The 11,295-nt window shown below is 64.4% G+C and overlaps 1 protein-coding gene across 1 annotated transcript; it reads right to left on the bottom strand.

The window, feature by feature from the left end:
• Positions 1-1,991: 1,991 nt before the first annotated feature.
• MNEG_8130 (cytochrome P450) lies at positions 1,992-9,362 on the bottom strand (the record flags this gene model as incomplete). The annotated part of the gene is made up of 13 exons (XM_014043398.1): positions 1,992-2,214; positions 2,412-3,046; positions 3,353-3,411; positions 3,635-3,698; positions 4,001-4,069; positions 4,286-4,403; positions 4,653-4,790; positions 5,148-5,275; positions 5,504-5,578; positions 5,851-6,032; positions 6,561-6,571; positions 8,042-8,742; positions 9,006-9,362. 13 exons carry the CDS (start codon positions 9,360-9,362, stop codon positions 1,992-1,994), a joined length of 2,760 nt encoding a protein of 919 aa, XP_013898852.1.
• Between the last annotated feature and the right edge of the window lie 1,933 nt (positions 9,363-11,295).

The raw sequence follows: 11,295 nt of genomic DNA, 5'->3' as shown, positions 1-11,295 counted from the left end.
TCCTTTAGGGCTGCAAGTGCTCGTACCCCCCCGTGTAAACCACCGATCAATCACGGTGCTGGCACCCACCCCACCCAACCGCCCCCTTAGCCCCAGTCAACTCTGACAACTATGGCAATGCTGCGCAGCGGGGCTCACTAGAACACCAGGAATCCCCCACTCGCGTATCCCGTGCCCAGCGTGTTGCCCCGCACGGCCGCCTCGAGCGAGGTCGTGTTGTGCAGGAGCGGCGGCAGCGGACCCGCAGTCAGGTCGGTCGCAAACGTTGACAGCAGGGGGTAGAGTGACATGCTGGCCCGCCCGATAAGCGCTCGCTGAGCTACCACTGCGAGTCGCGCGGGTGGAACAGGCGGTGCACTCGCGCCGCCGCACGCTGTGGGGTGTGCCGCCCCATGGCGTGGCCGGTCCTGCACTGTTGCGTGGTGTGGCTGCACAGGCCTCCCTGTGCCACCGTGGCCGTGCTGCAACTGAATCTTGACGCCACAGAGCAACCTCAGCTACCGTGCCACCCGTTTAGGTGGCGTCAACTCCTTGCCCCTGCTGGTGTGCACGCGCAGCTGTGCAACGCGCTTCGGCTGCGGTGCCCCTGCGGAGGCCCACTCACACTCACCTTGATTTACTTGTTATTAATCGACGACAGGCTTCCAACTGCGCCAGATTCTCTGACTTTACGCTACCGGTGAGTTCTGTTCCTTCGCATCAACCACGACCGTCTGGCGAACCCCAGTTTGTCCGTCCCTCTTCAACACAAATCCCGATTGCGCACCCCTTCAGACCCCTCTGCTAGTCTCCAGGTGCCCGAAGGCACGGGTCACCAGTGCGCTCGATTTGTGGTGTGAAGCACCTAGCTGTGTTGAGAGCGGTAGGATTTACAACCGGTGGTTGTTGCAAATCTGGTGGCGCCTGTGAGCTGAAGTGTTCGGCACCCGAATGACGGGCGCATTGTTGGTCAGCATGCAGCCAGTCGCGACGTAGTTCGCAGCAGCATCGGTGGTGCAAACACGATGGCCCCCTTAAAAATCTGTGGTTGCTGTAGAGACAAGAGGCCGACCAGTACTGTACCAGTTCACCAGACGCAGCAAGGCGGCACAAGCAACAGTTGACAGGATTATGGATAGGACTCTCGCACACACCGCGCTCGCCCGCTTCTGGAGCCATTCAGCCTCGTAGGGTTGGGAGTTTACATTGAGCAACATGCTGCCAACATAGTAGTTGCATACAAGCATCATTCATCATTCACAGCGGCTGTCCGCCCTCGGCGCCAACCTCGGCACATGCCTCAATCTCGGGCGCCAGCGCGAACCGGCCTGGTCAGGCGGGCGCATTCCACGCCCAGTGACCCTCCTGCCCTCCATATGAGGTTGGCGGCTATCCACCCTCTGCGACCACACGCCCGTCTGATTCATGCCGTGGCGTTGAAGCGCCGCAGGCCCGCGCGCCAGCACTTGTCGAGCACGCGGGAGCGCCCTGTGAGCTTGGCGGCAGGTCAGGAGGACACCCACACCAGCAATGACACGCCCAAGCTGCCGGTTGTGGGAAGCGTTTGCCGTAGAGTCGAAAGCTTGATCGGCGACGCCGCAGTGTGGTCAGACAGCAACGCTGCTGTGGAACCAGCGATGCCGATGCTGCGCATGAGTAGGAGACGCTGCGCCAGCTTGTTTGCACCAACTCTGCAGGATAACCCTGACTATAACCAACTGCAGTGCAAACTTGGACACACACCACAAGATTACTTGCCAGCGCCTGAAAAAGAAACAGTGCAGCATTGTGATGTGAGGGCTTCGATGCTGAGGCAGGTTCCTGGGGATGCTGGTTTGGGCGGGTTGGAGAACCGGCTGCAGGCAAGGAGCTGCGCAGCGAGGCAAACTTGCCATATCCATGTTATGTGAAGTCATCTACGCGCAGGCTGCGGACGTGATGCACCCCCTGGGGTTGCACGTTGGGGCAGCTGCCAACAAGTGGAGACTGTGACGGCGTCGCTCCAGGCTGCCTCATCCCAGGTTCTCGACGGGTCGCCGCCCGCCAGGCAGCCCGTTCCTCGCGCGCGGCACCACCCACAGCCCCTGCCCCGGCCGCAGCGTGATGGCCTGCGCCGCCGCCGCGTCGACGCCCTCGGGCGTGGAGCCGGGTGCCAGGTCGAAGGAGAAGTGGCCCAGCAGCAGGGCCAGGGCCGCCTTGAGCTCCACCACCGCCAGGCCCTGGCCAACGCACGACCTGGGGGGGCACGGGGCGCGGGGCTCGTGTTCGAGTGGTGCACAGACACCACTGCGTGCAGGGCAAGCCTGGCGAGCAGCGACGCTTGCGAGGAGTGGAAAGGTTGTGGGCTCCTGAGCTGGTCAGGTGAGCGGTGCAGACACAGGGCCGGTAGAAAGGGGAGGGGGGGGTCAGGGGCTTGGTGTGCTGACGCCCACCTGGTGCCCTGGGAGAAGGCGAGGAAAGCAGACGGCTGCGCCAGCGCCGGCCCCTCGCACGCCCGGGTCGCTCCCTCCCCGCCATCGCCGCCGCCCCCGCTCCTGCCACCGCTGTCCCCCCTGCTGCTGCGGCGCCGCTCCGGTCCTGATCCGCCCTTGCCGCCGCCGCCGCCAGTGCTGCTGCCCTGGCCGCTCGCCATCTCCTCGCCGCCCACGCCGCATCGCGCGTCCTCCTCCAAGCCCCCGCCCGCCTGCCCGCCGCCCTCGTCGCCGAGCCACCGCTCAAAGGGCAGGAACTCGTCCGGCCGCACCCACAGCCGCGGGCTGCGCATCACCGCGTAGGTCGGCACCATCACGGGCATGCCCCTGCACAGCCTGTGCCCCCCAATCTCCATATCCTCGTGCGCCACGCGCGCGGTGCCCGTGGCCACCGCGGGGTACAGCCTCATCGCCTCCTGCAGCGCTGCTGACAGGCGCCTCAGGCGCGCCAGGTCTGACCACTCCAAGCGCCGCGGGGTGGGGCGGTGGGGGGCCGCCGCGAGGTCCCCCAGCTCCTCCAGTATGGCGGCCTCGACGGCGGGGTGTGTGGATACCAGGAAGATGGCCCAGGACAGGGTGTGGGCGGTGGTCTCAAACTGAGGCGGTTGCGGCGGGTGGGGAGTCGGTGCAAGCGGGTGATGTTTGGGGTTGGTGCGCCGCTATTTGGTCGAGCGAGGCCAGGGGCCAAGCGTGTGGCAGGGGAGCAGTCGGTGCGGGGGGGCAGGCCCGGTGTCAGGGGCCTTGTTGGGGGTTGCGTCCATCACACAGGGTGGATGCTCCCTGCACGCTGAGGCAGCTGACTCAAGGCATCGGAGCAGTTGCACAAACACACAACAAGATGTCACAACCCGTGCGCACATCAGGGCCAGGCGCCCAGAGGTGCGCCATCGCAGCGGGCTCACCCCTGCTCCCCAGAGCAGCGCCAGCTCTGCGATCATCTGGCGTCGTGACAACGGGCGGCCTGGCCATATGTTGCAGGGGCCAGGGCAGGGCAGGGATGGGGGAAGGGGCCAGGTGGCACCACCAGGCTGACAGTGTTTGTGACGTAACCATGCTGCGACCGGCCGCAATGCCTGTTGAAGCTGAATTCAGCGCAGAGAATGCACCCCCAAGGCAGCAGCACACAGGGAGTGGCGGCTTGCACCAGCCTGGCATGCGTGCTGCGACCTGTTTCCCTGCCCCACCTTGCGCGTCCCGTATCGCCATCACGTGCGCCGCCAGGGTGTGCGGCGGCGGGGGGCTGGCCTCCTGCCGGGGCGGGACAAGAGGCGCGGTGAGGCCAAGGGGTTTGGCGCGAAGAGCCCTGCCCGGCGTGGCGTGTGCTGTGCAGGACACATCCTACAGCTTCCCAGGCAGCCCCACATTCCAGCCATTCAGCCAGCAGGTTTACCCCCCAACAACATCTTGACAATAGACACGTGTACCGAAACTGAACTACGTTGCGGCATCTCATCACAAACATGAGCAGCCAGTGTGTTGTGATGCTCACAACCGATGGTCACAGCCGATGAGCCCGTCACTCATGCCACAACCCCCTCCCCCCCGCCCACCATGTCTGTCAGCAGGCGGTCCACCAAGCTGTGCAGCCGCTTGCCCCACCACCTCAGGTCACGCGGGGCCTGGGGGCAAGGGGTGCGTGTTTGGGGGGGATTCGGGGTAAGGGGGGTTGCATGGGCTTGGGAAACACAGTCAACATGGACACATCGTCCCCCTGGGCTCGACAGTGCTCAAGACCGCCGGTGATAGGCGTCCCAGCGGCGCAGCAAAGTATACGACTTCTTTGAATGCAGCCCGTTGCAACCGCACCCGGGAGTGGCCGCTGCCCCCAGCCGCACCTTGCGCCAGGGCAGCCACCTGTTGAGGGGGTTGTTCATCTCCTGCATCGCCGCGGTGACGCGCCGTACGGCCTCCAGCGGCTCCTGGCTGCTGCCCAGCACATAGCTCCCAAACTGCCTGGCTTGGCGCGTGCATGGAAGAGGAGGGTCGCGGTCAGCTTGATGGTTGAGCTCACCCATGTGGGTAGTGAGGCAGCAAGGATGTGGCATAGCGGGGTGGCTGCACCCCTGTCACGAGGCGGTTGAAACAGGATTCAAGGGCTTGCACGGCACCATTCCGCTCCCCACAGCCCAGTCTACTGTTCTCTCGGTCTGCTGTGCCCATGACCCACGCCCCTATCACCCTACACACCCATGGTTCACTCACCGCGCGAACCCAAACTCCCCAATGATGTCAATGGTGAGGCGCTGCGCGACGTCATCAAACTCGATGGGCGACTCGCCGTGACGGCGCAGCTCGCCCACGACCCGCAGTGTGGCGGTCACCATTGGGTCAAACGCGCGCCTTTGGGGGGAGGGGGTGAGGAGGGCAGGACACGAGTGTAAGACGGGCGTGTGCAGGGCAGGGACAAATTGGATAAGGCAAGCACACTTCCTAAGGTTGACCTTTGCGCTCGCGTACGTGCACTGTCATCAGTGTAGGACGCTCGTGTGCGTGTGTATGTATCGCATGTGTGTATGCACGCATGCATGCTTGAATGCATGCTTGCTGGTCATTGTGCATGCGCAGGTGCACAACGGTGCAGCTCCAAAGGTGGCAGCCAGGCAGTATGACTGACGAAGACCTGCTCCACCCCCTGCACATGAGAGGTGTGCACATACCCACAAGCACCTGCCCCCTGCGAGGCACCGCTGCCCCCACCTGAGGTTTGCGGTCTGGAAGGCCGGCACCACGGCCCTCTTGACCCTGCGCCAGTGCTCGTCCTCAGCGCGCGTCAGCATGCTGGGTGTCGGGGGGTGGATCAGGTGCTGCAGGCGCTTGTAGGGCGTCTGGCAAAAGAAGGTCGCGGGAGGGGAGGCGCGGGTTGTGGCTGTCAGGGGTGGGCCGAGGGGGACCGCTCTTTACGCTGGGTTCACATGGGCCAGGCACGAACACAACAAATTGAATTATGACACAACAGCACAAGCAAAGACGAGTGCGCCACGCGGTCCAAGCAGGTTGTCAAAGCCATGAGATGGCGGAGGCAGATTCCGTGGCGGGGCGTGTCTGCGGCCCACCAGGTATTTCTCCAGGTGGCGCGGCCCAGCCCGCAGCAGCGGGCCAAACAGGTCCGGGTCAGACACCACCACCACCTGCGCACGCGCGAAAGGGGTAGCATGGGGGCAGTTGAAGCACCGCCTCGTTGCTGTGACGGCCGCATCAGCTGAGCGGACGCAACGCGCTTCGTCGTGACCTCGCCTCGGCAGGGCTCGCAGCGGCTGGGGAGGGCAAGCCAAGCGCTCGCAGCTTTGCTGTGTGCCAAGAGCGGTGGTGCGGTGCGGCGAGCGGATTGCTGCCCCTGCAGCAGCGGGGCCGCGCTGCGGCTGCCCAATGGCTGCTGTGTCAATGGAAAGCGTCTGCTCACCGCGTTCCACATGAATCTGACGGTCCACACGGGGCCGTGCGCCTTGTCCCACTCCCCAAACAGCCGGAAGCTCTCCCCCGGCCGCGACAGCAGCACCGGCAGGTGGCCCAGCAGCCAGTGGGCCGGCGGCGGCCCGGGGATGCGACGCGAGCACCACAGGCGCGCGGCGATGACGCGCCAGGCTGGGAGTTGACGGAGGAGCACCAGCAGCACCGCGAGCGCTGTCACGCCGGCGCACCAAAGCTGGGGGTCCCCCATCATCGGGCCGCGCGTAGATGTAGAGCCGGAGCTGGCTAGCAAGTTTAGAATGCTGTGTAGCCCTGCAGACAATCAATGCTTCTCAGCTTGGCGGCATGGCCACCCTGGCGCCATGTGCTGAGCGCTCCCTGCCTGGGTGGCGTGTCGCCCACACGCTGACGCCGACGAGAGTCGTGACCGAAAAGCACTAGAGTTGGTGGCGGCGTATCAACGCAATTCTCAGTTATTAAGATATGCCGGTGGCAGCTCTAAACTCAGCAAGTCGCAGCGTTGCATAATCCAGTGTGGGTTCACGGACCTTCAGATCATAACCCAAGGCCCAACGAGGTGTCAAATACCACAATTCAAAAGCGCGGAATCAAGGGACATCGTGTGCGACCGGTCAAGCGCTTCACACGCATCCTCCGCCTGCGTTTGCTTGGAAGTCACTGGGTGACGGGTGAACGACGCACCAAGAGCTTGGCTGCGCGGCACGAGGGACACCCAAGGCCACATGTGTGCTGCACCCAGGACATCATTGCCGGCAATCCACAATGGACTGCTACACCCGCCTTCTTTGGTCGCCGCTGTGATGGCCGTGGAGGGCGCCCCCGAGATGGCAGGGTCTAATCAGGTGACGTAGCACCGGCAAACAGATGGCAGGTGTCTGCGGCCAGCAACAATGCGGCTTTCAGGTTTGTGATCGGGAGCGTAGGCACGCTGGTGGACAAGGAAGGTGTGAGCATGCAAAAAGTCGGCGCACCTGTTGACCCAACGAAGTTCCGCTGGCCCTCTATGCACAAACATGCTGACTAGTCACCCGGCAAGGGATTCTTGGCTGTTTTTGGTGCGCACAACCAAACGCACGCCATCTGCATGGTGGGTCCAAAAATGCGGACAAATTCCAGCCAGCGCAGCGCGTCTGCTCCTGCCCCAGTTGCGGCATGCTTCGTATCGTAGTGGACCCTTGCCACTCCTGCCCACAGGTGTGTTGCCACGCCTCAAAGCGTGCCGGACACGCGCACGCATGCATCCGCTCCTCATCAGTCATAAGGCCCCCTGCTTGCCCCCCCTGACCCGGTGCAGCGGGACTCGTGTCACACAGATAGCCACCCCTAGGTCACCTGGGGCCAGCACCTGATCCTGCTGGTGTACTGTTTACACAAATCTATCATCCCTGTAGACACCTCAGCGATGAAATTTAGGTTTTGGGGGTGTGGATGCACACCCAGGAACAAGACAGAAGAAAAACGTGGCTAGTGGATGCGGTGATGGCGTGCAAGTGCGTCATGTGGGCATGTGCATGTGTGCGGCAAGGTGTTGATGACGCATGGAGAGTGCTAGATGTGTCCAGTTTGACTCAATCCCGTTGAAATGACCGTTTGTTTTGAGGACGAACAGCATGCGTTTGCACGTCGGCAGCGTGCTCGCCCCCCTCCCCTAAAAATTCCTTGCGCAAAAAGCACTATCACGAGCGCACCATATGTGCATCCCGGCTGCCACTGCTGCTGATCCGGCAATCTCTGCTTGTGCGGGCAGCAGCGTTGGCGGCGGCAGAAGGAAGGGGGGTGGCGGGTTGCGTTGGCTCATCCAGAGGCGCCAGGGGCCCCGCTGGCCCCATTGCCTCCCAGCGCGGCGAAGAGGAGGAGGTTGTCAATGCCGTGAGCCAGACTAGCCGCGCCGCAGGGGATGTTGGGCATCACTATGTTGGCAGTCGATGCCCTGCAATCGTGATTGGGTGCGGTTTGTGCTGAGGCGGCGCTGCCCGGGGCACCAAGCCGTAAAAGTGCCCGGGCGCCCCCATGGGCTTGAGGATTGGACGGTTTGAGGTGTTTGCAGGGGGCCACTGATCCCCCTTGAGACAAGCCCCCCCTGTTTCCCCACACCTATTGCAGCCCGCGCTCGGCCCCCGCCTTGCCATGTCTGTGGCACCCCCCCTCCGTCCAGCACCCACCTGCCCTTAACCCGCATCCCCTTGCCCTGCAGGCTCTCCCCCAGGTTGTACGTTGGCAGCGCCCGCGCCGGCAGCGGCGCGCGCACGGCCTCGTTCCTGACCATATGGTAGAACAGCACCAGCTGCACCATCGGCCGCGGGTAGCGCTGCTGCAGCTGCGCGAACGACACACCGACGCGCGCCGCCGCGTCCCTGAACGCCGCGTCCGTGGGCACGAACAGCGTCGCTTTGAGCTGGGGGTTGCGCAGCGCATCGGCGAGCCCGAGCGCGGCGACTGCGCCACTCATAGCGCCAAACTCAGGGACGCTCGCCAGGGCATCTGCCAGGCTGGCATAGGGTGCCCCGGCCACCACGGCAGGCGCTGACAAGGCCGCATCATCGTCGACGCCGTAGCCGTCGTCGCTGCCGCTTTCCCCCAGCTCCGGGGTTGGGCCGGGGCCCGGGGCACCTTGCATCGCTGGCAGCGCCAGCGGGCCGCGAGCCTGGGGTGTGGGGCCGGCGGCCGCGCCAGTGTTGGGGCTGTTGGTGGCCTCTGCCCCAGTGTCGGTGGTGGTGTCCACCAGGGCCATACGCGGGGCCGCGGGTGCTCCGGCGCCGGGAGCCGCGTTTTGGGCGGCCAAGGTCGCATTGGTGTCTGCGGGGCCGACGTCGGTTTTGGTCGCATCGGCGGGAGGCTCGCTTGTGGCTGGTAGTCCAAACATCTGCAGAAATGGTCGCGGGGAATGGGGGGAGGCGGGAGGTGTGCACCAGGCAGTGAGGCAGGAGGCTGCGCTGCACCATGCTGCCACAACAGTCTACACGAGCCCCCGCATCTCGTCGGTTTTTCTCTAATGCCCGGTGCAGCCCCAGCGCCCATCTTCATCCTACCCACGCCACCCCCGTCGCAGCAGCGCCTGCTTCTGCAGCCACCGCCGCTGCCACCTCGCCCCACCGGACGCCAGCAGTGGCAGCGCGGTGCTCGTACCTGAAGCCCAGGAGCGCGGGGCAGGAACCCTCCGATGGCGGACAGGAAGGAGCCCACCAGGCTGCTCTTCAGGGTGTGCCCGAATGAGATGACCGCCAGCGGGAAAGCCAGGGGCGAGGGGGGCTGGTCGTCACCACCCTCCTGATTCTGCCCGGCTGCAGCAGCATCAGCGCCAGCTGCCGTAGTTGCGTCTGCGGCTGGGCCCGCGCTGTACGCCAAGCCCGCTGCGGCCACCGCGCCCTCCGGTGTGTCCGACCCGGCAGCGGCCGCGGCCGCGCGCGCAGCGTCATCGGCACCACCGGCCGGCGAGGGCGAAGCGGGTGCCTGGCTCAAGGAGCGCCTTGATGGTGGCTCCATGATGTGCAAACCCCCTGCCTGCTCGCCGGCCCTACCCACCGTCATCAGGAGCGCGCGCCCGCGGACCTGCGACAGTGGCACCAGCAGCGGCCTCTCGGCCGCTGCACAGGCCACTAGCAGGAAAACAAGTGAGCGCATTATACGTATTGAGTAACAATGTTTATGTTTTTTGTAGTGCGAGCACACAGCGTCTCTTGCTATAGGAAGTAACCCGAGCGCTGGTCTCACTGGCGCGGGTGACTCCGAAACAGTCCGGCCAATCAGGGCTGCGGATACGGAACATTGAAACTCAAAATATATAAAATAGTGTTTTTCACGCTTCATGTGTTTCTGGCGGCAGATATCGCATCCTGCGCTGGCGCACACCTAGGAGCTCGCACTGCATAGCCATGACGCGGCAGTTCGACTCATGTAGCCCTTGTTCAGCCGAAGAGCTCCGTCGTGTAACGTGCGCTGTTCAAAATCTCCATCGTTTGCACAGCTAGTACCGGTCGATGATGCGCCAATTGTGCCATTACCCGCACAAATGGTTCAAGTTCTGCTCAGCCTACCTACCTGCCGCGGCGCTCAGAGGCCATGAGCACAAAGGAAACTTACTTTTGGGAGCATTATAATCCCACACTCACCTCTGAGCCCAGTCAGGCATGCCTGAAGCATGCAGACACCCCGTCCCAGCCTGGACTTGATGCTTGCGCCTCAGCTTGGCTGCAGCCCAGTTTCTCATCCCTGACACCTTCACAAGGAGCCAACGAGCACACCGTACTCACCTTTATTGGTGTCCCGTCCACCTGACACGGCGCCCGCTCAGTCCGCAGCACAACAGTGTAAACAGAGGCTCACCATGTGTGGACAGTGCGGGCCGCTCCTGCACACGAAAGTACACGCCCACACATCACCCGTGGCGCTTTGAGTAAACCCTTGTCCACGCCGCTTTTGTGGCATCTCACCACACCAGGCACGTGTCCAAGTGTGCCTTGACTCATGGGCGCAGCACGATTTTTGCCCCACCCCGGCGACGCCCCATACCACCGCAGTTCCCTCAGGTGACAGACCTGGTTTTCAATAAGTTGGAATTTAGAAGCGGAACAATCGTTCACAGGCGCACTAACGCGGCTGCGGCGCTCAAGTATGCAGATCTGTGTCGAACGCGCGCGTGATTTTCCTGAAGGAGGCTCTGTAAAAGGATTATCAACTTGAAAAGAAATTTTATTCTCCTTCAAGCGCTTTTGATAGGCATGGCAGCATGACGCCTCGCCGCCGTCGAGGCGCTTTCGCATGCGTGCACGGAACGCTGTCCTGAGACTGCAGGCTCTGTGCTGCAGCAGCACTGGTGGGAGGGGTGGAAATCAGCTGATCCCCGCAGGGAAGGCCAGCATGCCTGGCATGTGGCGCTCAAGCTCAGGAGGGCCTGCGGCCGCCTCGAACGGCAGGAGCAGCACCGCCGGCGTCGCACCCAGGCTGCAGCCGGCGCCGCCTGCGGCGCTGACTCGCCACGGCAGCTCGTGGTTGAGGAGAGGCAGTGGGGCTGGCTCACCCGGCCGTCACCACGCGCCCTTCCCCACGAGAGCTTCAGCAGCGCACCCCGCGCGAGCGCCGTCGCCACGCCCGCCGGGGCCCTTCCCGCCGGCTTCGCCGCCGCAGCCCGGGCCGCGCGCGCCCCCACCGCGTGCTCCCGGGCCGGCGCCCGGCACCACCGGCAACGGCGGCGGCGGCGCACAGTTCCCCCAGAGCGGCAGCAGAGCCCGTCCCCAGTCGCCCACGCCCCAGCCAAATGTTGCGCCCCCCCGCCGGCGCCCTGGCTCCTTGCCCCGCATCTCACCGCCGCGCCCGCCCACCGGCACCGGCAGCAGCGGAGGCAGCAACGGCGGCGGCGGGGCGGCCGGCAGCGGCGGCGCCCCAAGACCGATGCGCGCCGCGGCCGCCCCGCGCGCCC

The sequence above is a fragment of the Monoraphidium neglectum genome (assembly GCF_000611645.1).
Source record: "Monoraphidium neglectum strain SAG 48.87 unplaced genomic scaffold scaffold01512, whole genome shotgun sequence".
Lineage (NCBI taxonomy): Eukaryota > Viridiplantae > Chlorophyta > Chlorophyceae > Sphaeropleales > Selenastraceae > Monoraphidium > Monoraphidium neglectum.
This window is presented reverse-complemented; position numbering and strand designations above follow the sequence as displayed.